General features: G+C 33.3%; 1 protein-coding gene across 6 annotated transcripts in view; it reads right to left on the reverse strand.

Moving 5' to 3' along the window:
* Window positions 1–27710, reverse strand: part of LOC123678795 (growth factor receptor-bound protein 10-like) — a 453358-nt gene that overhangs the window by 84398 nt on the left and 341250 nt on the right. For 3 of the 6 annotated variants that reach the window (XR_006747290.1, XM_045616020.1, XM_045616018.1), the window contains exons 18-27: window positions 24811–24846; window positions 24702–24755; window positions 21470–21508; window positions 20385–20414; window positions 18128–18163; window positions 17965–18003; window positions 17079–17102; window positions 16491–16526; window positions 13932–13967; window positions 3992–4030 (exon numbers count right to left, since the gene is read on the reverse strand). Coding sequence is in view for 3 of the 6 variants with exons in the window: in XM_045616020.1 (XP_045471976.1) it covers window positions 3992–4030; window positions 13932–13967; window positions 16491–16526; window positions 17079–17102; window positions 17965–18003; window positions 18128–18163; window positions 20385–20414; window positions 21470–21508; window positions 24702–24755; window positions 24811–24846 (369 nt within the window). In the remaining 3 variants the exon portion in view is untranslated. Of the gene's footprint in view, window positions 1–3933; window positions 4031–10942; window positions 11119–13931; window positions 13968–16490; window positions 16527–17078; window positions 17103–17964; window positions 18004–18127; window positions 18164–20384; window positions 20415–21469; window positions 21509–24701; window positions 24756–24810; window positions 24847–27710 lie in introns of those variants that run through there. The other 3 variants (XR_006747291.1, XR_006747292.1, XM_045616021.1) reach the window with 3 other exon arrangements.

The raw sequence follows: 27710 nt of genomic DNA on the forward strand, positions 1-27710 counted from the left end.
GTATAAGAAGTATGGGTTCCAGAACCGTAAAGTGCTTTTTACAAAATGGTGGACATATCAAACACTTACTTCATTAATTTTCATTTACTTTCGAAGAATCATTTGATTTTTCTTTCATTGAATGATACTTTCGTTTAATTATTATGAATTGAAATATTGAAATATTTAAATGATTATTATAAAAGAAGAACCAAGAAACCAGTATACTGGTTTCTTGCTTTGATTCTAATATGTTCCATTTAGTTCAAGATGGGTAAGTTGATTTTCTTATCGAAATTTATTGCATATTGCATGTTGTTAATTAAACTTAATGAAGGTAATACAGATCCGACCCAAAGAAAATTGGATAAGGGTCAAAATCACCTGAAAATCAACTTTGAATGACATTGTATGATATATCGTTGAATTCAGCGTTAAAAGTTATTTCGAAAAATGTCATAAAATATGCAGGTCCGTATTGAAAAAAATGAGGTTGAGGGTGGCTAGGAGAGTATGAAACGTTGGATACGAAATCAGATTACGTCAAATTGAGGATAATTTACTGTCGAATAAAAAATTCCTGTAACATTTTTTCATAATATTTGAAATAAAGTGGGAAAAAAAGAAAAATCAAAATGACATAATTTACTTTTCTTATGATATCTCAATAACCGGCCCTGATAATCTCGATTTGTTTGAACTGCTTGATAATGCTTCTGTGCATGCAACTTTTTCTCCATTTGACCGACCTTCTAACTCTTATGGTTCAAAAGTTACCAATACAATCCCATTAAAAAAGTGGCCACCCTGTATACCGTCAATTTTATGGTATATTTCATTATCTTATTTCATTGTAAGGAGTAGTTTTATATGACGAACGATTAAATCTTTTATGATCTTATTCAATAAGGGCCTAAAAATCCTTGGAATTCCGTCGTATTGTAAAAGCTGGAAGTTTCTGTATGCAATTATAGTGTAAGTAACCTAGAAATATCTTGGTGGTGGGTTCTGGCAAGAATTGTCATCTTAGTTGTCCTAGTAAATTTCAGCTTTTATACTTATACGACATGTTATTGGGTCTCAGTTTCATACACATCAGCATATAAAAACTTTTAGTATAATAGGTAATACTCTGATCTGTTAGGTATTTAATTGTTAGGGATGGTCCTTCACTAATATTTTATTGTGATCTCATCACAGTCAAAAATATAAGTACCTATATACGTTTCGGGCAGAAACCTTTTTCAATGTATCTTTGAGTACTGTAATAATAACAACTCAATATTTACTTTGTAAACCAAATCGTCAGTGTTAGGGCCAGTTGCACCATTTGCCTAATCGTTGATTAAAAATTTAAACATTGATTACTTTCTGATTTCTCTTGCACCATCTGCCAAATGACGTTTAATGTGGCCTAATCACCGATTACACTAAACAGGAAAATTTGGACGTTTATTTTCCCGATTAGTTTCAAACAGGGTTCTGCGCATAGAAATAATATCAATTTGACATTAGGTTTATGGTTCTGCGCAACTCAAAACGTCGAAACATATGACTTATTAAATAACCATAAACATTATGTCATTATGGACATAACCTGATGGTGTCACATTGTATGTTTCTGTGTTTGGTTTAGTGAGGAATTTCAAAATTGAAATATGGATTCAGATTCAGATCGTGAATTATCATTCAAATACAATTTATAATAATAATTTGTAATTTATCCTAACTTTGTCACAACAAGAACACAGAACATTATACTAGAAAATTGAAATTCCTGTTTTTTCTATGATCACCGTCGATATTTTGAAATGTTGCCAAACATATCTCATGTTTAACTAAACATCGATTATTATCGAACGGTGCAATCGGTAGAAATTATAATCATCGATTTGTACTAAACATTGATTAGGTAAACAGCGTTTATTTTTTGAATGGTGCAATTGGCCCTTAACGTGTCACCTTATGTAGTGGGATAAATAAGTTTCGACAAATAATAGGTAAAACCGGGGGTAATACTGAAAGTTTACTTTGACGCGAATCAAGCATCCACGGGCTCTTACTTGATAAATAATAATCAATGGAGATAATGAAATTCTGAGCTTCTCTATCTACTTACAGTAATAACGATAGAAGTTCTAATTTCAAAATTCAGAAATAATGGTTCACTTTCTGATTATAAACTGCAGTATTCAAACATAAAATTCAGAAGTTTTTAGGATTCTTGTCGACCACCATCTTAGACGGGAGCAGCAACATTGATGCTCTTTGTAAAAAAAATTATATGTACTTCCTGCTATTACTCGTATCAAGCATCCATGTCGTAATCGACAGTGATATCTGTTTATTATGGCTTAATATACTGCCACCTCTCATTCAATTTTGGCAACTCCGTACAGAATGAAAGATTGTTAATCGCCCAAAAATCCCAAAAGAGAGTCATACGAATTATTTTCAACATCTCTCTCAGTGAGTCTACATAAAAACCTCCTCAAGTGAGAATCAATTTATGTTTTTATCATCCACATCAACGTTGTTTTTTAATGTACCTACTTATACGAAGTAAACGCTTCGTTTACGAAATATAGGATATTGAAGTTAATTTTTTTCATATTTTCTTCTCATAGCCACCTTGCCTTTAAAAGATAGTTAACTTCAATTTGGAATAAATATTCGAATTCAAAGTTTTCATCATGTAATATGCTAGCTTTGAATACAACAGTGTCCGCTTCTTTCCTTCAGAACTTGTAAGAAGAGGATGAAATAAATCCCTGTAACTGTCTTGATATTTTTTGCGCCACTTGGTTAAATGTAAGTAACTGAATTTTCGAAATGTTGGCATCACAGACTTCTTCAAGCTTTAACCTTCGTTTTGGAAAATAATTAAGAATGTTTCACGTGACGTTATTTAAAAGAAAAACTGTTTTAGCATCCTAATGAAAGAGCCAATTTCAGCACGGAAATATATAAGTTCATAACCAATGGTTGTTTGAATTAAATGGCCTGTTTTGCCGAGAGAATTTACGGCAATACTCCTTTTAGATATAATATACAGTACAGTAATTTTTCGATGTATAAAACTCGGATGGATTTTTTGTCCATATTCTTGATATGCTCCAATCAAGTATGGGTCTGGAATATTACGACCAATTAATTCAACTGAACCACTGCAGATTTGCGCTATGTGGAGAGGACCCTGAGATCACAGAAGAACCTTCAGTGTTTTGATGAATCCATAAATACCTTATAATTAGATTTCGAATTCTTAAAATAATAAATCAACCCTAAATAATTATCAATAATTGGAGTAATAGTGATGTTCAATATGCAGATACACCCTTTCCATTTCACTACTATTACATAAATAAGTAAAAGCCAGTTCAAATCTACAGGATATATCAAACATTTTATGTGTTAAAACTCAATATGAGGCTGATGATGAAGATTTTATATTACATTATAACTTTATACAATTGAATTTTGTTAATCATCCTCAAAAAAAAAAAAAATTGAGGAATATATATACAATATCGAAGATGTATACGAAAATAGTTCTAACTAATTTCAACCGGAAGTGCGCTCTTTCAAACTACTAAAATTTCGAAAAAAAAATGTCCACCTTAAAGATTAGACTCACCGTCTAGTACACAATGTTCGTTTAGTTTTGATGTGTCGACACACTTGATTCCTTGTGGATTTTTTAATACTTTCTAGGTAAGGATTGAAAAACAATACACGCGATTTCAGAAAAAACTTGGTCCTAGTGTTCGACCTAAAATCAGTAGGAATATAGAAAAAAATTGAATTCAAGAAGCTCAACTTACAGAGAATTGTTTTCCTATCGTTCTTTTATCCAGCATGGAAATAATGATCAGAATTTCTTTCGTTTTCACCATGAATGCTGAAACTTCATGTGAATTTTTGGTTTTATATCGAGATTTATTAATTTTTTTCAGTGTAATTGTCGCACTTTCGGTCGAAATAACTAAGAGGAATTTGGACTGCGACTTACTCGTTCAAGAATTGGAGGTTGTGTTTCATTTCCACTTGTCTGAAAAAACCAGGAAAATGAATTAGGACAGATTTTCTACAATGTTAAAATCGAACAAAACAAACATATAAAATGGCACATCAAAATCAGTGGTCTTAATGTGAAAGAATATCCAGATTGTCAATAAATAAATTTTGAAAACGAATATTCAATCCTCTAGGGTCTTAGAAAAGGAGGTTTACTACGGCATATTTTATTTTGTAGTGACTGTGTCTGCTCACAGATGGCGCTATGGCTGTATGCGCCACAATACATCGGCCCCGGCAGATTTGAAGGGGTCGTCGCATTGCAACACAGTCACTTCTCAACGATGGTGTGAGAAGGTGTGTCTTGGGCAGAGATCGCTGAATAGCCCAACTGAAGACTCCACCAGCGATCTCGGGACGAAACACAAAACCCTGGGAGAGGGCGCCTATAACTTGGCGGTTATGATGATAATGGCGGTTATATTTAAATATAACGATCATCACACATTCTTAGTATCTCCACTTTCTTCATCTAACTACTTTATATCACATTCGTAAAATGTAAAATCCTCCTCATCCAACATGCAGCTCTGCTGATTATTTTCATATAAAACATTTCTATCTATAATTTTTTCCAGTAAAAATGCAAAATTAATGATTGGAGAACTAAAAGGATTTCGGTTCATCTATAATGAATTAATTAATATATTTATTGTGAGATTAACCTCTGGTATAAGAGGTATTTAGCAATTATTTGATATCGAGGATATTTTGGCTCGGTATTTGAATATTGATAAAAATAATAAGAAATGGCTTGCACTTCAAGTAATTTTGATATTCGGCCAAACAGCTAACTTCTATACCTCTAAGAAAGCTAAAGGCACAAGCACGAAGGAAACATAACATACGTGAAGAATCTAATCAAACTGAGAATCGTGTAACCAGCCGAGTATAAACAAAACAAAATAACAACACCAAATGACCAAATATGCAACGATGTATAAGCGGAAAAACATAAAATGTTGTCATAAAAAAGCATAAATATTCTAAAAATAGGCTAAACAGGGCCCAAAAAATAGGTAGGCAGCACATAAAAGTAATCATAGTGATGTAGTTTTTGTTCAAATTTAAGGTTCAAGATGGAATATCGATAATCGATATATGCACGCAAACTTAAATTTGAACAAAAACCCTGTTCAAGATGTTATCGCTACTTTTATGTGCTACTACCTGCTCATTGATCCTTGTTTTCCTTGTTCTTAGTATCTTTATTTTGCTATTTATACTACATTTTATGGTTTCATTCGTTGACATGTTCCGCTCATACATCGTTGTATATTTTGTCCTTTGTGGTTGCTCTTTTGTTTTGTTTATACTTGGGTGGTTACATGATTCTCATTCATTAAAAAAATATGAAAGTGGAAGAAAGATTTAATGACAGCTTTTTACGTGGTTCACGGTTCAAGTCCTTGCGAGCTCAATGTAGCTTTGAATATTTCAGAATAATCTTTATTCTCCAAACGAGATCATAAAGAGGAAATATATCAAGTATAATATGCTTTTTATACCATTTTTTCAGAAGATGAAAAAAGTGCATATACCAGTTTTTGGTAAATTTGTTGGCGATTTCTTCAACCTTCCCCTCTTCAACTTCATTTCAATGAAGCATATATGTTGATACATACTGATTTTACAACTTACAAAATGAGACTGAAAATCACAAGGAAATCCGTTTTGTTGAATTGAAAAATAAGAAAAAATATTTGTATTCTGTTCGTCTTCTTTCATCCCTCCAAGTCGATTTTAATTTAGGGATATACGGTTTCTACTGTTTCACCATATGTCTACAATTTGATTCAGAATATTTTTTTGTCTGTTCACCAATCTTCTTTTCCCTGAACATGGATTTATCTGATTATGTGAACTTTCCGACATATCATTATTATATGAATGGTGGAAGACGCGAAAACTTTTGAAATTATATCAAGACTCGAGTCCCGAAGGAAAATTCATTTTATAGATCGAATATGGATATTTTAATGCGCTTGGAAACTCATAATTTATGACGCTTTCCAGGGACAGAAAAGATTCTTAAAAAGTTCTCTTGAGTCAAAAATATGAATATCAAAATGAAATGAAAGATTTTCTTCTGCGATGTTTCACGAATTTGATAAAGATGATCATTTGAGACTTGGGTAGAAAGATATTCAGTATTTCTTGAGAATTTGAAAAAGCGGAAAATTGACAGGGTGATCCATTCGAAATAACAGAGTTCATCACTATTCCGGAACAAGTAAAGATCTGACATGTAAATGATAATGACAATTGACAATGTAAATACCACTATAATATCGGCCATATCACAACATCTGCACAACAAAATCCATTCAAATCGTAGGATCCATTTCCGAGATAATTGAGGCGTTCCATACTTGAAACTCACTATGTATGATAAATAAATTACGAATACATGCCTAAATGTGAGATTAATTTATCTGGATGAAATTTGAATGTTTGAAAATGTCAGATTCGATAGTGGAGTCTAGAAAGCAACTCTAAAGGTTTGCCAGGTGCATTCAAGGGTGAAGGGATAATTTTCAAAAATGTATATGTTTCCGACATTGTGTATAATTCAGGCATTCTATACAATGCTTAGGCGATGTATAGAATGCCTAGGTCTTCTAGGCAATGTATGGATAATAATACAAATGCGTTTATCCTAGGCATCGATAAAAATGTCTGCTGGTCTACCTAACATGTGTGAAATGAAATGATTCAGGTGTGAATCCATTATCTTATCTCAATTGGTATGTAGGTACCTACTATTATGTTTTGTTATATGTTATTGAAGTTCTTTAATGATTGAAACAGTATTTCTTTTCTTTTTTTTTGAGGGAAAGTTAAAGAGAAATGTGAAAATCCCAATTATAAACAGCATTCAAATTAGAAAACAACTGCACTCGAAATTTTTCCTTGAATTTTAAGTTCTCAGATCCTAGTTGAAATGTTTAATATTTGCTTTTCATCTGAAATGAACTATTTTTTTACTAATAGGTATATAATTGAATAAATGTCCTTCTGGATTGATTAACATTATTTCATTTGATTTCAGAATTTTTAGGAAATCAATAAAACTAACAAAAACTAAAAAAAACAATTCTCGAAGAATAATGATTGCGTGACGTATAATGCCTGCACTCTTAAAATCGTCAACGTCAAATGCGATCTAACCTTACACACATTACCTATTGGGCATTCTATAGAATGCCTAGACTAGACAATGTATGAAATGAATAATATTTCATACATTGCCTGACCTTTTCAGGTATTCTATACAATGCCTAGACGTTGTATAGAATGCTAGTAACATATACATCATTTTGAATGCTGGAACAATTGATGGATTTTTACCTAGATGTGATTCAACCCTTGACAGTGATTATAATAAGGGTTGCCACAAATCTATAAATGGATAATTACTTCATACTGGGATTGGTGTACTCTACAGTGTTTCTGTTGAAGTCTCCACACAAGATAATAGAGTTTTCATAGGCTTTAAGTGTAAAATCTTCTAGTACATTGGTAGAAGACACATTTTCGATGCGAAAAATAGCCTTCTCTGATGATAAATAGTCCGTGTAAATGTGTCCGTTCGAAATTTAGTTTTTCTGTTAATTTTGGAACTTCAATAAGATGAGTTTTTAGACGTGAAATGATAATTTCATATGGATTCCGTAACCAGAAACAAGAAGAATTAAAGAAGGATATCGAAAAAAAATTACGCAATACTTTCAATTTCAAGTTGCATACAGGGTGTTTTCAAATTGGACGTGAATCTTGGAGGACGTATTATTATGACTCATTTGTTGTCGTTTAAGCCTCAGTAGTTGATAACCAAGAATCAACATTTCAAGAGATATTCGATTTTTTGTGAGTTTTAGCAGATTTCCCACTTTACTCCATTATTTCCTCCATTTTTTTTTTAACAATACAATCACTATTTGCGTTTCAGCAGATTTTTTATGAACAACCATTGGAATGTAAGTAATTATGTCTACGTTTACTCATGCTGAATATGCAGATATTCTTTTTTGCATGGATAGAGCAATAACAATGCTTCCGATGCAAAGAAAGAATACTAAAGTAGATTAAACAGGCGCATTCGACAAATGAGTGTCTTCTTATCAACCTAACGCAGATTTGCGTAAAAAGGTACTGTGCAAAAAGTTAAAAACGCGTCAGGACATCAAAATATTATTATTAGTTATTAGGTTATAAATTAATATGGCTCGAACGAGAGCAACTGAATCCGGTCGGAATTTAAAAAAAAAATTGTTTTTTGGGATGACCTGTTTTTCGAAAAAAAAAAACGGCTTTTCCTTAATGACTTTTCATACATGTGTTGATGGTTTTTTCGATTAAATATTCTTATAGCACGTGGAAAATATCCATGCGTCACTTTTTGATTTTGCTCAACGGATTAATCACAAAATCCAGTCACCTGCTTACGTGAACCACTTTATACAAAATTAGAATTTTCAATACAGGGAGCTATTTTGAGTAACCTAGAAGGACAAGGATTCGTGATGACCAAACATTGACACATTCACTTATGCGGTTGTTTACTGCAGTATTATTACATTTGTAGTAAATATTTGATAGTCCAGCAAAGTCACCCATAACACACTGAAATTGTCAGTTCACGTTAGAACACCAAAGTCAAGCAGTGCCGAGCGTGGTAAGGTCGTGGATTATTCATTTGTTATGTCCAAACATTGACACATTCACTTGAGCGGTTGTTTACAGCATTATTATTACATTTGTAGTATATATTTGCTAATCCAGCAAAGTCACCCATAACACGCTGAAATTGTCAGTTCACGTTAAAATACTGAACCCAAGCATTGCCGAGCGTGGTGAGGTCGTGGATTATTCATTTGTGATGTCCAAATATTGACACATTCACTTAAGCGGTTGTTTACTGCATTATTATTGAATTGAATCTTTGCTAGTCCAGCGAAGTCACCCATAGCACGCTGAAATTGTCAGTTCACGCTCGAATACACGTTAGAACGTGAATTGGTCACCGCTTGCGAAAACTGCTTGCTGTTAGCTCTAAGTTTATTCATTTGTGATGTCCAAACATTGACACATTTACTTAAGCGGTTGTTTACTGCATTATTATGGAATTTTAGTGAATCTTTGCTAGTCCAGCGAAGTCACCCATAACACGCTGAAATTGTCAGTTCACGCTAGAATACACGTTAGAACGTGAATTGGTCACCGCTTACGAACACTGCTTGCTGTAAGCTCTAAGTTTATTCTCTTCATGCAAAGTCCTCCGCTATGAAAATGGAAGGTGTATTTGGCAGAGATCACTGAAAACCAAACTAAGGATTCTGTCAGTGATCTCAGGAAGGCATAAAGCAATACCCACTCATACTTAGCTTGAGTCGAGTACGTCTCGCCAAACATTATATTCGGAATATTCAGAATATACATATAAACAGAATAATTCATGCGTTCCTATTTTTTGTTATGTAAAATACTCAAATGTGTATACAATTATTTATATATTTAAGTGTTTGATCAACTTTCCTGTTGATATCACGATAAAACCGTATTTGATGGTTAAAAAATAACGTTCAACATTGGTATAGAACTTCTAGTAAAAACGTTATTTTCCATGACATTTTTAATGATAATGAACGATTGATTATCCAACCATTTTACAACGTTATATCAACGTTCATGTGCCTATTGGTACGGTCCTCTCGAAATTCTGCATGTACTTCCGAGTGTTTACTTTTCATGATTGAACTGATTTTCAACCTAGTAGGATCTGTTGGGTTATTTCTTTCGATATTCTGTATTAATGTATTATCGTATTGAAAATGATATCAAAATGAAATTTCGCAGAGCTTGGAGTTATTATTATTTCGGATCTACAAGCAAAATCTGAAGTGGGTTGTTGAGACTGAAATATTGCATTTTTCTTTCGATATTTTTCTTGAAACTTTCTGGGTCAAATCATGAAATGTTTCACTTCCATTTCATAACGAAAATTCATTTAGAGCGCATTGTCGAGCGGCAGTTGGAATCCTGCCTCGTCTAAAAAATTTCAAGTTATTAGGTATATTCGTCCGAGAGTTATTACGTTTACGACAGACCCAAACGAACGGAATAAATTTGAGCACGGATGATCCGTCATCAGTGAGTTGAATCTTATCGTTTGAGATCATTTATGACTCAGACTTAGTCTGATAGCTATGATTTTCAGACGATAGTCACAGTCATCTATGTGAAATATATAAAAAAAATAATATGTTTTTCAGAAACTTTTCAGGAGGGTTGAATATAACATATGTAAGTGCATCGAAATTCATCAATATCAGAATAATTGGAAAGAATTGTTAAACAGTTGTTCTTGTGTAGAATTCAACGAACTTCAATATCAACCGTTCTACTGGTCCGATTTTTATCGAATAAGCTAAATAAAGCTTATTTATTTTTTCATATTATAAATCTGAAACCAAAATATTCATATTCAGGTTTTCAAACGTAACACATTATGCCATTGTCTTTACTGTTCCTTTTTTTTTGCAGAGGTGGAAGTTGAAAACATGAATGAATGTGTCATGTGACACATCCATTAGCAAAGTTTATTCGAATTTGGATTCCGCATCTACATTTTCCCCGAGTCAGTCGATGCCCTCGATATTCCACCAATAACCTACTTCGAACAAATATTTTTGCATTTGAAATGCAGCAAGTTTGGCTGGTTGTTGATTTCGCAGGTGTAGAACTCCAAATGCAGTTTGTACAGTAAACAGTTTTATATTCAGCGTTATTAAAGAATTCCATTTACCGCAAAGAAATTATGTTGTTTTGATGGTAAAAAAACACATATAAAGCACTACAGATAGTATGAAGAATAACAACTTACCGAATTATTTATGCGAATAATTCATCGAAGAAGATGATAATATGAACTAACCATTCAATTTATAAAGGAATCGCTTTTTAATACGGAATGATCGATAATCTTCTTTCCATAGTCGTTGTTTGGTAACTTTGGCAGAAAACTGCTTAACTATGAGGTTGTTCTTTATGAAACTGTACCTGAATCGATAATTAATTTAGAGGCAGAAAAAATATTGTAACAAGAATTTTATAGGTTGATAATTATGATTAATATAGGTAGCCTTTGCAACGGTTTCTCAATGATTTACTTAAAAGCTTAAAGGATATGTCAGAAACTTTTGGTGGATCGAAATAAATGGGAATATCATCAAATATTTCATTCGAAATAGAACAAAATTCATTGCCACAAATATAGACATAGGTATATTTCAGCTTTGGATATAATGGTTCTTAAAAGGAGGCCTAACTGGTACGGTGCGTTTAAAATGTCTGAAATACTGTTATGTTCACTGATTAGATTTCGTTTAGGATAATTCTGACGACATGCTTGGCAATGGCCTCTTTTCTTCCTTATAGTGGCGCTTTACGAAAAACTGACCAATCAACGCCATTATTTTAGAATTTTCATCTGGTCTGCCACAAGCTGATGAATTTCTAATAAAATCTCAAACAAAGAGCGCCGTAAATAACTATGCGGAAATCAAGTGAAACGAAAACCATTAAAATCATTGAAGGCTGGTCCCTTCAAAAGTCGTCACTTAAATCTTAATGTTTTTCAAAAGCAAAATTTCAGGATCGTTTGTTCATCGTAGGTCTAGGATTTTCCACCTTTTTCTGTCATTTATCCTGGCACTGTTCGAGAGATATGAGAAAAGGCACCTTTTTCGTTAGTTTTCTGAGCAGCAACCCCAAATTGCAAAAAAGTGTTTTGAATGACATAGATCATTTGCCCAACGTTAGTCCATTTTTGTTCACCCAATAATTTCATTCGTCCAACCACAGAAACCAGAAAAATCGATCATTCGGAATTTCGGAAACTTTGAAGCCGGCAACCTAAATCCAAAATTTTAATTCAAAATTTCAGCATTGTTTGTCCATCGCAGGTCTAGGTGTGTCCACTGAACAATTTAATTTGTCCACCCATAGAAACCAAAAAATCTACCATTCGAAATTTCGGAGTATGTGAACCCCCTATTTAGTTTTGATCAGAGCTCTTGATGCCTTAGCGCCGCCATTACCCGATGATTCACCCCTCAATCTAGTTACAGACAATTCAGCGCACTTTATGAGAGCGTTGCGTGCAGTCATCCTCATAACGACGGCTATAATGGTATGCTATCTATGTTCGCTTTATCTGTGGCACTTCTATGTTCTTAACATTTTTCTATGGTTCGATCAAAAAGTGGATCGGTGTCCAGGTTTGGTAATGTATTCAATAGTCAATATAGTAGGTATAGTTCGTCGTAGCTCTCGCCCCTTGAGACATAGTGTTCACCTTGCACATTTCAAGTTAGATGAATATTGGCCTTGTCGCCACGTAGTTAGTAAAGACTCTACAGTCGGTCAACGGTCTCAGTCACCAATATCATCGTTAAATATCCAAGTCGGTAAATTGTAATTGGATATGTACGTGGAACTGATTCATAGTTTTCATTAACTAGTCAAGTGAATCTTGTGACGTGTAAATTGTGTAATTGTATATATATATATATATAGACTTACTTCATTAAATAGTGTGGAAAATCTTATGGTCCTTCGAAAAAAACCCAGTACCTTACACTCCAATTTATGTATGAATGTTCTACCTCTAATAGTTACATCCCCAAATGCGAATTTTGAGTTCAAAATTTCAGGATCGTTTAACCATCATAGTTAAAACCCATAATTAAATTTGTCCAACCACAGAAACAAAAAGTCGATTATTTGAAATTACAGGAAGTGTGAAGTTGGCACCTCCAATGCGAATTTTTAGGTCAAAATTTCACTTATTTCGAATGATCGTTTTTATAGTTTCAAATTACTGGATGGACCTACGATGAACATATATGCTGAAATTGTGACCTTAAAATTCGCATTTGGGGTACCAACTTCACACTTCCTGTAATTTGGAATGAACGGTTTCTGTGGGTGGACGAATGAAATTATGGGTTGGACAAACGTGGATCTACGATGAACAAACTATCCTGAAATTCTGGCCAAAATTCACATTTCGAGGTGCCATCTTCACACATTCCAAAATTTGGAATGGTCGATTGTTTTGGTTTCTGTGGTGAAACGTGGACGAACTCGAATTTTCAACGGATGGATGCTCTAGAGATGAAGCGGAAGGGAGGATGATGAGTGCGGTTTTCCCCAAAGGATTTAAACAGTCCAAGCTCATTCCGAAATAAGCGAATTATTTATCTTCATCTAACAACAAATCTCTATATTCCTGTATAAAAAACTGTCCATCCAGTTATCCAGAATCTTCTAGTGTTTCTACGTTTGTTTCGTCGGTGACGTAACAAAGGAACACGTTCTTTTCCGATCCATTACAAAGGTTGAACTCAGTCGCTGCGCTGCAACTGCGTGCGATGAAATGACATACGGGTGTGTCATGCATACAATGCGATGATCTGTTGCAGCAAAACGACGCAACGCAACGTACCACTGGAGCCTCGCTCTTATTTGATAGGTTATATTTGGTTTAAGTCCTTTAGATATATGTATTTACGCTTGTTTCTAAACAAACTTTTTTGTTATCAATAAATCATATCAATAGAATGAATGAAACTTTTGAAGCGATATATTTCCTCAAATAATTAAAATCGAACACAGTGTTCACATAATGTTTTTTGTTACAATTACATGACTTCTCAGATGGCAACAATTTTCGGTGAGCAAATAATTCACCCTGTATATAGTATATAATAACTAATTGAGGAAATGAATTTTGTTTTATTTCATGTGATAACATGTCATTCTTGAGTTTTGTTTTTCAATTGCTCCAACAAATTTCAATTTTAACTTACGCTTGAAGTTCCATCATTTGTGATGGTTGCACTCACCTGAAACAAGGGAAAATATTTAAAAAAAGTTGTAGGTAAATTATGAAAAAACAATGTTTTATGACTGTCCACAAAAAAATATGTAGGAATAGAAATTGAATAAGGAGAGAAAAATACATTTTCAATATCCAACGTAATTATTTTCAACGATCTTTAAAGATTTCATTTCTAGGAAATTAGTGCAAAGAGTACATCTCTATTGGAAAGGAGCTCTTCAGATGAACATTATATTTTTCCGAGTGCTTTTTTCTCAAACAGACCGCTGCCTAGATTATTTCGTCTCTGTTGAAAATTAGTAGGTACGGAAGGAAACTTTATATTTATTATGTTTTATGCATTTCAACAAGAACTCTCATAATATAATGCTTGAACCTTTTTTTAAATAACCAAAAAGACTTTAAAAATTAAGTCTACGATAATGAGAAAATTATCTTTTTTATGTTGCATCTAGTTAAATTTTGTACATCAATTTCATCAAAAACATATGTAAGCTCTTAAACTAGATTAACTACTCTCGGAAAAAATCATATTGGTAATATGAACATAATATAACAAAATTATTATTGAATTTCCATAAAAATTTATGTTACGTTTACAACAATCATTTCGACAACATTGTGACTTCTTCAGGTCACATTTAATCTGATTTCGAAATAATTGTGGTGAATATTGAAATATTCGTGAAAATTACATATATTGAAACTGATGTGAAACAGTTGAATTCAAATTATTCATTCCATCCTTCAATAGGTGTATTTACATTTTATTTTATTCATTAGTAAAAACTGGTACTTATTTATATGAATTGAATTAGGATTTTGTCAATAAAAAAATAGAAAATTGAATATAATATTCCATATTCGAATTGTAAAGATGATGGTATACAGTTACATAGAAACTTTTAACTAGTTCAGGCAATTTTTGGAGTACTTGTTTTCAGTATTTGCCCACCATTCGAGTGGATTTGAATCTTTGGATTTTGAATAATCTACTGCGTAAATATCTTTTTCATTTTTTCAATTAGTATTATTTTTTCAACGATTCATCTGAATTGTTTTCGAGGAGGAAATCAAATGCAGTCTTATCAATCGATTACAAAGTTTTTTCATTTCAAACTTCGCTTTCTTATTCCGTATGCATTGCCATTTCTATTTTCTCTATTTCAGTGGTCGAATATTGTTGAATTAGTGATCCACCATTAAAATAACTTCGATTGTACATATTTATGTGATCATCGACAGAATAACGTAAAAAGTATTTCTTAATTCAAATCAATTTGATAACATTGTTCGACAAAAATTAAAATCTGCAAAAATTAAAGATAAGTGATACACAACATTAACCATTCAAAAAAATGTTTTTCAATTCAGATATAACCACAGAAATCATTCTACTCACGAATATATTGGATTACTATTCTCAACTCTCTTAAAATGTTAGTGATATTAATACCCTACTCGAACTAAAACAGTTGGACTCCATTGTTAAAGTTTGTATGTTAGAACATTTTTATTTTTTGCTTTGAAAATTCGGAAAGTAGTATTCTTTTCAAACTTCAGAGGAAAAGATCATTTCAGCTTCTCGCACATTTAGCTGTTATCTACGAGTATACATTGTGTGCAAAATTATTTTTTAGTGAGAGGATCTTGAAGACAAATCAAAATCAGAAAACGGAACAAGTTTTTCATTTCTAGATTTTGATTTATGATCAAATTGAATTGATGTTCTCACTTATATTGAATAACTGTAATGTTACAATCGCAAGGAAAAATAAAAAAATCATAATGCAAAAACTATCAAGCAAGGATTCTATATCAAAACATGTTACATTCAGTAGCATCGTGGAAATAGACGTTTCCAGTTTCATTTTTATGTATTACCAAGTTTCACAGGAATTATTTGAATTTTTCTTGATTACTTGATTATTTCCTTTGGAAATTCATGTTTTGTCTTCTCAAGCTTCGAGAAAAAATGCAGAGCAATGACCGATTATCATACTATATTTCATGAAAATAGCTCTCACAGCTTCCGAGAAATGCTATGAATGGCGAATGAACGTATTTTTTAATCATTTTTTGAATTCCATAGTTACATTTCAATATTGAAATTTTCAGGAGGAGGGGTTTAATTGTTTTCTCTACCTTTTTCAAAGGTTAATCCTTTTGAATAATGAATCAACAGTGCCTGTAGAAAATAACAAACGATTTCGAATACAAAATAGCTAGTTGTTCAGCATAAGATTGAGATTCAAATCTCAATCTTATGCTGAACAACTAGCGATTTTATACTGATACTAGCGATATTTAGACAAGTTGTAACATGTCTAAATATAGATCTTAACTGAAAATAATTATAAACATCAACTTCTTCATTTTAATTTTAGATTCGTCAAGAAAAAATCTCGAAAATATGTCATCCAGTTTCGATGATTCTCGTGATAATCACACTAAGTAAGGGTGAACCTTCAACGAACACATGTACGTTGGAAATAAACATCAACCCCAAAATTTTGAAAAAACTTACTGAATGAAAACCTATACATGTAGCTCCAAACTCAACCTAAAAAAAAATCATCGTCAGAAAAAGGATATTATTTATTACACTGAAATTGAACACACTATCGACGATTAGGAACCGTCTTTGAAATGTAGAACCATTTTATTCGTATGCAACATTGTATTTCGATGCGATCATCATGCTCATGTAGTATTTATCGAATTACAAAATCGATTCTTGATAGAAGGTGTGAAATAATGGTAAGATAAGGATCTTTGAATTTCTGCAGAATATAAATTGCATGCATTGCGATTCATTTTCTCAATACGTCTGGCATAATATAATTATCCAACAGTAGCTACATAGACGAGGTTACTAACTTATAGTCTTACCAACTCATTGCCAATTATTCAATCACGATACCTACAGTGAAGGAAGGTGAACTAAGAGAGGTATTCCAAAAGAATAATATCCTCGATAGTTCGATACTTATCTTCGATTCTTTTTCACATTCAACTGAGTTGTTGGTTTCTCTGAGACAGTGTTAGGATAATTGGTACTTCAAAATTTTAGCTTCTGTACCAAAAATAAGTATAATTATTATTTGTAACTTACACCTGAAGCAACTTCTTGGACTTCCTGAAAAGAATTATAAAATTTTAAAAAGTAAATCAAATATCTGAAAAAATGGTGGGCTTAACAACTGTCATCTATTCTTAATTGATATTGTGATGTTAGTTAAAATAACCCAGTATGATTTATTCAAGTTCAGTTGACAAAGGATCAGGCTCCTGAATGTATTAAAAACCACTTCATTTCAATTTGTATTGTTTTTTTATACTTTCATATCCCCAATAAGATATCAGGTCCGAAGACTCTGATCAACGCTTGTTCCCATGTTATAGAGTGTTCAAAATAAATATACCTAGCGATAAAAGCTACAAATGTAATATAATCATAACTTTTGAACCAGGGAACATTGTATTTCAATAGTTTCTCGCTATTTTGCAGCTAAAAGAATTATTCCTTAGTGATAGCTAAAGTTTTTCTATTTTTTTGTGTATGCAAATGTCAATTCAATGACACACTATCCAGAAGGTATCTCTACGTTGAAGATGGATTTAGCCAGTATCGTCTACTATGTTCTATGGGTTGAACTTTGTTTTTTTCTGACCATTTATCACCTTCAATGTGTCATACTTAATCAAGAATGCCTGGTCGAAAACTCTGTTTATTGAAGTTCAAACATTTACTTGAAATGAGTTTCGGTGTACGCATGAGTACCAACGTTATAGATAGACGAAATTAATTTCACGGCTTCAATAAACAGAGTTTTCGACTAGGCATTCTTGATTAAGTATGACACATTGAAGGTGTTAAATGGTCATAAAGGACATAAAGGTGTACAAAAATCGATTCTAACTGTCGAAACTAACTTCGTGATTAAACTGAAAATATTTTTAATATTTTGAATGCTGATTTGATTCTGATAAATACTTACTGGATTCGGGGACACAACAGCAGTGTCATATTCTTGTGACTGAAAATAATGAAAGTAATAAATTATTTTCGATGGACATCCATATGTAGAGCTTCATATATCTCATAAATTTTATGATCGAGGTATAGAATGAAAGTTTTTAAAATATTCGAAATCAACTTACAGATCTTTCATCTGATACGTATTCTATATACTCTATCTGAAATTCGAATATAAAATGTTGAATAGTGTTAAAAACAATAACATAACATAGAACTCAATAAAAAAATGAGCATTCTCCATTTGAAAGTTTCTAAATTTTTGTAAAAGATTCGAAAAAAGCACTAACTTGGAGTAATAAGATTTATGTTAAGTTGATTTTCAGAAGAAATAAACTAAGGTACTAAAATACAAAAGAACGTATAATCTTTCTCCTTGGAAGTTCACTACTTTATAACCCTTGTATATAATCCGAGATTCATAAAATGATGATTTCTTCTGACAAGTAGCAAAGATGTTGACTAAACTTCCTGAGCAGGTTTATCCAACTGCATTGGTGATCACTAGGTCATCAGTTTCATAATCCTTCTTTAAAAGGCATACATTTCGATTCAGTGCCCTCACAGCCAGACATCCAAGCCATGATTCAATAAATAGATAAACAGACATCATGGCGCTAATTTAAAATTGAGTTCGCGTCAAACGCATTTTCAGGAAAAAATAGCTGATCCCAGTAATCAGTACCATGGGTTTCTGCAGCTCTTGATTATAATATGTCAACAATACTCCCTTTTTTGTATTCCAAAAATGTGTGACGATATCACACATTGTTTGTTACGATGCCAGCAGGATTATTGATTTTCCAGTTGTCTCCTAATTTGTTGCTCATTTATATATTAGGGCTATTTATGATTTGGGGGATTTTAGTTTCGAATACATTTTTCAAAACCAGTTTATAAACGTGATGGCGGCAAGCAAAAAGTACTAATTCCCTGTCTAGTTTTTGTTCAAAAAGTATACAAGCCCAATATAATTATACTCTGTCATCGAGGTTCCAACCATGTGCACCAAACACAGCTTCAACTTGATCTTGATAAATGTTTTGTGCTACTCTCTCTAAATATACTAATGATCCAAAGTTTTCTTGCACAGTTTGGTTCAGTTCTGGTAGGAATTATATTAGGTGTACATCTTTGCTTCCGTTCCGCTGTTTTGCAATAGATGGTTGTAGCTGTAGCAGTAAGTGGTAGTTGAAATAAATAGATCGTGGATTTTATACAATTAGCTTAGATATTTGTAAACATAACGCCATCCAAATATTGGTCGATTTGTGTCTGTATGATAGTTGTTCTGGATCAAACATATCAGAACGAGCCAAATGCTCGTCATTTGCGGTTTTAATTTTCTGCGTTAATATGAAGAAATCTGCGGCTGAGGCTCATCGAATGCTCTCAAACACTATGGTGAAAGAATGTGCCGAGATTGGTTTCAACGCTTCAAGAACGGTTATTTTGACTTCGAAGATCAGCATGGCGGTGGAAGAGAGAAGGTTTTCGAAGATGTAGAATTGCGGGCATTACTTGATCAACACTCGTGTCAAATGCAACAAAAATTCGCAGGATCACTGGGTGTGGCGCAATAAGCCATTTTAAAATGCCTGAAACTCATGAGAATGATTCAGAAACAAGGAAATTGGGTGCCGTACGAAATGAAGCCGAGAGATGTTGACGGAAAGGATTTCTGCATCGCATTGAGACTGGAGAAGAAAAATGGGTTCATTCCTATAATCATGGGGATATCCCGGTCATGCTTCCACATGGACGGCCAAACCAAATATTCACAGTTCCAAGGTCGTTCTCAGTATTTGGTGGTCACAATATAACGAGAGACATGATGAAATGACTTTACAGTATGACAATGCCCGACCCCATGCTGCGAAAGTGATCAAGACATTCTTGGAAACGTTGAAAGTCCTACCCCATCCGCCGTATTCTCCAGACGTTTCTCCTTCGGACTATCACTTGTTTCGATCAACGGCACACGGCCTGGCTGACCAGCACTTTTGGCCTTATTATGAAGAAGTAAAAAATTTGATGAATTCATGGTTCGCTTCAAAAGATGACCAGTTTTTCAACGCGGGTTTCGTACGCTGCCCGAAAGATGCGAAAAAGTAGTGGCCAGCGACGGACCATACTTTGATTCATAAATGTATAACCAGTTTTTCACAATAAAACCTCGAATTTAGGAAAAAAACGGCGGAAGCAAAGTTGAACGCCTATTTAAGTATGATACAAGTTGATTCAAATGACAATATAAGAAAGCTCATATTGAAGGAACCCATATTTGCTGATCACGCAGAGTTAGTGCTTTTCTCGAGGTTTTATGTATTTGCATATTATGTCTACAATTTTGAAATTTAATTTTTTATATAGAAAACTTACTGCGTCGTTAGGTCCTCGCCTTGCAACTCTCTAATAAAATAAATTCGATTAGCACCAAAATAATTCAAGAAATATTCAGACGAATCTCAGCGACCTTCAGACGATCAGTATTAATGTCAAGAAAAGATATTTCACCAAAACATTGACAGTATGTAGAGGGTGGGCTAATTTCGATGTTTTAGCACTACTTACAACTTTTAAATAAGAGGAGATAGACAAAATCTGATACCCAATTCTCGCTCTCTTTTTCTGGGGAACTTACAGGAGTAGTATTCATTTTTGGATACCTTCTTTTGTTTTCGAGTTATAAGCGATAATTTTAAAAATGGCTATATCGAAAAAAAATTATATCTCCGTTAATACTGATGAGCTCTGAAATTGAAACATTATACAGGCACTTTTTCACGTAGAATCCAGTGGTATTTTAAAACTGCAGTTATCAAAAAACTGAACTGAGTTATTCACATGGAAAAATGTTTTGTTCTGTGTTTTACAATTTAATATGTTTCATTTTGCAATTTATTTGTGAATACATCAGTTTTGAATTGACTATAAAGGGTGTTCCTAAATTGGAGGTACAAACGAATATGACAGATTCCTCGGATCATTAGAAATAAAGTCCTATACAATGGGTCTGCAAACGATAAGTTTTTCTCATTGGGTACGCATAAATTTTAAACAAAGGTTTCATAGGGATTTCAGCTCTTTCGAATAATCAGAGTGCGTTGCGCATCCATACATCAGTACTTCTCATTGGGTAATAGAGTAAGAAGACTGAAAATAAAGTTCTATAGGGAGCGAAGGACAACAAATTATTGTCCAACATCTATCGACAGATAATAAATCGATGACGTTTTGGGATATTTTGCATTGAAGAAGAAAATAATGAACTATAGAGCTTTGGCAAATAATGAATCATCGTCTAAATTTACCATGATCGTTTCACATTCGATTCCATGCAAAAAAATTGTTTGAAGCATATCGTGTGTTGGCCGAGCAATATTCTCATGGTTGTATAATAAATGGAGCATGAAATATATCAACTTAAATACTGATGGTCTGAAAGTCGCTTCAGGAGAACTTACTGGGAGAATCCGTCGTTCGTCTGATTTTCTTCTTTTACCCTGAAAAAAGGCGTATAATAACAATTCGGTATTTTCATAAAAAGCTGCTGTTCATGGAAAAATTAAACGATCCGAACGCGTTATTTCTTTGATGAAGAGCGTAAAAATATGTATCAAGTAATTCACTAAAAAAGTGGTGATCATGGAGCAAATGAATGAAATTGATATTATTTATCATAGGTGGAATTCTGTCTAATAGCACTTCATGATTTTTAAGCTTGTTGAAATTTCTCCGCCACTTATGAGCTTTATAATTCTTAATTTATATTTTCGAGTATCTTCACCGTTATCGTTTATTCATTCTCGACGTTCCACGATCTGGGGTTCTTCGCTTACTCCATATAATGGTTTATTTATTTGTTTTTATGCCTTTTTGTATGTTATCTCTTAATAGTTATTACTGAAATTGTCGAGGTTCAAGGACTAAGCCAACTGAATTTCTTCTGGAATAGCTCTGCTGAACTTATTTATCTAACAGAGACATGGTTCAAACCCTCAATAAAAAAAGAGTCGAATTAATCTGCAATAATCACAATGTCCACCCGAAAGACAGATCTGAAAAATCAGCAACACAAAATATTTCATTGGAGTGGCAAAGCATCTACATTATGAGTCAGTTTCAATCTCTCTTTATTCCACACTAGATGACTGAAACGATGAGCCTATTTCTTGGTTTATGTTATATTCGGCCGGGTACATCCTCCAACGATTACGTGGCGTACTTCGAAGCTGTTACAGTCTATTGGATATAGTTTCGTCATCAGCCTGAACATCGTCTCCGAGCTTTCATTGCCAACATTTGTCACTGAAGATTTTCTGGAGGAGTTCGGCAGTGAAATAGTTAGTGGGGTTGATTGTTAAGTAGTGAAAATGTTGATGTGAATGTTGAAACTTTTCATAATGTTCCAAATATTTAATCTTGAATTGCAGAGAATACGATATATCCATATCAGTTCTCGATTGGAAATATTTAAATTTGTTGGAAAAATGTGCAAAACCTAATCTTTAATCCAAGAGTTCAAGTATATTATCACAAATTTTCTCGTTTATTCAAGTATGTCAAGAATGGATTCACAGAAACTACATAATTGATACTTCACGTTTTGAAAATAATATCACCGGTAAACCAAAAACGTAAAGGAGTAAATGTACCTAGATCGGTGACAATATCGAACACAGTAGCAATTAGAATGTTGTAGATGCATTTGGCACATTCTTCATTGATGTTTTCGAGGATCTCTTTAGGCCCGTTACCTGAAGAATTGATGTTGAAAATGTGAGAAATTCCACATATTTTCACATTAACAACATCAGTTCAGACCAAACCTAAATAAAATGAATGAAGGTCCAGGTACAGACTTGATACCTCCAATATTCATTAGGTTTTATGCCATTTCATCTCTTCACTTCATATTTTCAATTTATAATTTATAATTCAATGGTATCTTCCCTAGAGAGTGGAAACTTCCTGAAATGTCTACTATTCAAACTATCGACCCATAGGTTAATAGTTTAATAGTGTGAATTACTTTCGGAAGTTGTTCGAGTCTATAGTAACTGACTTTTTATTTTGTTCGCTTCAATTGACAAAGTGACTGTTGTGTTGGGTTGAGACATACCTGTGCGATAGATTTCAATTCGTCATTATGAATTATGCTCTTTCGTCCGATAACAAAGTTGAATTGAGAGTGACTCAAGTTTCTCATTTAGAACCATTCTCTTTCCTTTTAAATATCAATGATATCTGCAGATGTTTTCTTCACATAAAATTCGAACTTTACGCGGATGACATTAAAATGTATTTCACATTGAGAAATTCAAATGACTCCCGGAAGTTTCTGGACCATTTGGACAGATTTTATGAATGTTGCAACCTGCCCCTTTTGTTCTTAAAATATTGACAAGTGCAAACACATAATATAGTCTGACTCTAAAAATAGTATGAGCAGTACTAGGTTTTTATGATGTTTGCACATAATATCTTTGAACAATAATCTATATTGTAGAATGACAATATTTTTAATTTGCAAATGAAAAACAAATTTTGGACATTTTGTTTTTTGCACAAAGTACTGAAATTTTTTTCGGTTATTCTTGAAAGAAAAAACTACAAAAAAATCGTTACAAAAGAGGTGAAACTATAATTTTGTGAAAAAGATAACCGGTCATCGTACTGTGCTGTCCTCTACTTATATGCTTCGTAAAGAGATGAAAGATGAAGTGAACGTACAACTTCGTACAACGTATGAAGTTCGGTCATCGTAAAAGCTCCAGAGTGGAAATAAATGGGTACATAATATTTGACTGATACGCGGAAAACCAAGTGGTGATAATCCTCCTTAAGGACCTGGGAATATAACTGGATTCAAAGTCATCATTGGAACATCACATAGATGAGGTTGTTAACAGAGGTTCCAGAATGCTCGGTTCAATGCTGAGAATTTCGCGTGCGTTCAGGGTGAGGAAACCTTGAAAGTTCTTTATTTTTTACTGGTTCTCAGTAAGGTGGAATAAGCAACCCCGATTTGGAATCCGTTCAATTACCAGTATATTAATTGGATCGAAGGATTACAAAAGAAATTCACTAGAGTCTTGTACTACAGATTCGAGAATTGGCACGTAGATGGTCCTTATGGTGCATGGTTGAGAGTTAATAGAATGGATACTCCAGAGCAGAGAAGGGTTATATTCGATCAAACTTTCTTGTATCGAATGAAAGGTATCTTTGATTTTGCCCTCATCCGTTTTATTCAAATACTCGTTTTTTTAGCGATCGTGTAGAATTTTCGTTTATATCTCAAGGGTACGTACATCATTGTAATAATAATAATAATAATTATATTTTTCACATTTCCCAAGCTAATTATAGGAGAAGAATGTACTAGCATTTATTTAGAAATTACTAAATTAATAATTTCGTGTTAGGGTTCAGTTTATATTGAATAAATAACGAGATTCCACATGAGTTACTATTCTTATTGAGAGCATATCAACACTTAAAGTTTCCTACTAATCGATTGGAGTTCAACTTGTGATTATTATTCAGAAATTATATTCATTTGCAACAAATACAGTGTTAGTATATATTTCAACCAATTCGATAACGATAAGTGAATAGTAGGAACTATAAGAGTCTTAGTCATTAGTGTTCATTGAAATGAATTGGAAAAAAATTAATATTGAAAAAACTTACACTTTTCTTTGGTTTAGGAGAGAATATCTTCCTGATAGCACCAAACATTTTCCCCTGAAAATGAATCGATAATCGAATATTTCCAGATAGGACAATTATTTCAACTCACTTTTTCGGCAGTTTGAACAGGATCTGCTGCTTGGATCTAAAAAGAATTTAATTGGAATTTTGATAAGTGGAGCTATACTGTATACAGGGTGTCCCGGGAAGAATGCGACAAACGAATACCATGAATTAAAAATTAAAGTCATCCTGGAGGACCCGTATCAAGAGGTTTCAATCGCCTGAGTGCCTTCGTTTGGCATATACAGGGTGATGTTCATCTTATGAGTGAAATTTCACTGTTGAATAACTCTTTAACTAATCTACCGAATAATTTTAAATTTTGAAGTTTTGTCATCCTTTCCTACCGCCTTCCTTCAATATTTCTGAATTCGAGTAAATCAGATCCGAACTAGGAAAATTTCGGACTTTTCCTATTTTCGTGAATATTGGATCACCCTGTACGTGAACATTATGATTTTTTCCGTTTTCGGAACCACAAAGAATTAATTCATAATTAAAATTTCAAATCTCTGCTTGGCGCCATCATTCAGGGTGATCAATAAACATTTCTTCATGAAAGAAATTTCATAGTTCAAGATATCTTGAATTTATCTGTAGAATTATCTCAAAAATTGAAGTTGTTTCACCCTTCACGAATGTCTCACCAGAATTTTCCTCAAATTATTTAAGAAAACTTTTAATCAACAAACTGGGTAAAGAATAGAACGAAAACAGCAAAAAAATTGAAATATTTGATCTTGTGAACAATGAATCAAAAATAAAATATTTTCAGTTCAGCAAATATTGTTCAAAATGATATTCCTTCATTTTAATACATTTTTGAGCAAGTTGATACGATATAGTTGTTTCACAGATTTCGCTATCGTATTCGGTTGAATCGGTTGTATTTCTTTCATGAGGGAATGTTTATTGGTCACCCTGTATGACGGTGCCTAGCTGAGTTTTAGAATGTTGATTATGAATTAATTCGTTGTGGTTACGAAAACGAAAAAAATTATGATATTGACGTACAGAGTGATCCAATATTCACGAAAATAGAAAAAGTCTAAAATTTTGTTAGTCCGGATCTGATTTATTCGATTTCAGAAATATTGAAGGAAGGCGATAGTAAAGGGCGACAAATCTTTAAAAATTGAAATTATTCTGTGGATTTGTTGAAGAGTTATTGAACTAAAAAAATTTCACTCATAAGGAAATGTTTATTGATCACCCTGTATGACCCTGCCAAGCAGAGATTTAGAATTTTTATAATGAATTGATTCTTTGTGGTTCCGAAAACGGAAAAAATCATAATGTTCACGTACAGGGTGATCCAATATTCACGAAAATAGGAAAAGTCCGAAATTTTCCTAGTTCGGATCTGATTTACTCGAATTCAGAAATATTGAAGGAAGGCGGTAGGAAAGGATGACAAAACTTCAAAATTTAAAATTATTCGGTAGATTAGTTAAAGAGTTATTCAACAGTGAAATTGCACTCATAAGATGAACATCACCCTGTATATCCCCGACGAAGGCACTCAGGCGATTGAAACATCTTGATAAGGGTCCTCCATGATGACCTTAATTCATGTTATTCGTTTGTCGCATTCTTCCCGGGACACCTTGTATAGAATGTAGCTGAATTCAATACTGATTTCTAAATCGCATTCTTATCACTGAATGAAAAAAACTTCAACAGATCATTAACAAGATGAGTACTGATATTTATTGTTTTGATATTAAAACAAAACATTATTTTAAATAGTGAAAAGAGAACAAGTAAATCTATAAATTTCATCTTTCAGAACAGAATAAAGCAATCCCTAGCGAGAAATGTTAGGGTTTTAATTTTGAAGAACATAAATGATACTTCAACAATAGTAAAGGGTTTTTCAACAAGATGTTTCATTTTGAATAGCCTGCTATCTGGGCAGCTATGACTTTCGAAGCTACCATCTTTTGTCAAGTGAACATTACACCAATATTAAAATTGAAACGATACACGCTTCAACAACTCATTGAAATCGTTATAATTCACTACAAAAATGGGGAAAATACACAGTTCGCAAAACTAAATCAGTTTTGGGTCATCGTGAAGCACCTTCTAGGCCGGCAATTGTGAAACTGGTGGAAAAATTTGAGCTGTTGGGAAAGGTTAGTGATGTGAAGAATCGAAACTGCATGAGTCAATCAAGAACAACAGGGAATATTGCTGCTGATGTATCGCGTAATGTTAACGAAAACCCAGGTCTTAAGGTTGTTAAAGTTCTGTTAGGTAACAAAAGCATTTGTGGCGGCTTCTCATAAAGCTCCACATAGCAACAATAAACATAGCATACACATTCTGTTTGTGCAAGAAACAGTTATGAAGTTCGAGCGACCGCGAAGTATCATAGGATTGCGCGTAAACGATGTCAACACTGATGGCTCTGCCCAGAACGCAAGAGACATATGAATATATAGTTTTGAATGATTGACTTCGCTAGTTCGCCCAAAAATTGTGCTTGACATTTCTAAATATTAATTGACTTTTCGCATTTTTTTTCTTGATTTTTTAACGCTTTTGAAATACCCGCTTTATTCATCGCTTTGTCTTTTCGCCTACGCCTTTGTTAGTGTTTTTTCTACACCGCTTTAAACCCAGAAAGTTGGAGCTGATAACCCGCACCAAGGGCCCTGTGAAGAGCTGGGATTTGTACCAGAGACCATTTGTTCTTCAACCTGAAGCCCCATTTGGTAAGTCATCATTGTTGACCGCAATTATTATTTGCATTATTATCAAATATTTCGCTGTCGCTCCAACTATCCAACTACAAACGCACGCAGATATACAGTCCATTTTTCTCTCAAACAATACTGAGCTATCGGACGTAACATTGGTCCTTCGGGCCGGATTTTGAATTTTGCATAATTTTGGTTTATTAATTTGTTTTCATTTCCCATTTATCGCTGTCATAAACAT

The sequence above is a fragment of the Harmonia axyridis genome, chromosome 4 (assembly GCF_914767665.1).
Source record: "Harmonia axyridis chromosome 4, icHarAxyr1.1, whole genome shotgun sequence".
NCBI classification, from domain to species: Eukaryota; Metazoa; Arthropoda; class Insecta; order Coleoptera; family Coccinellidae; genus Harmonia; species Harmonia axyridis.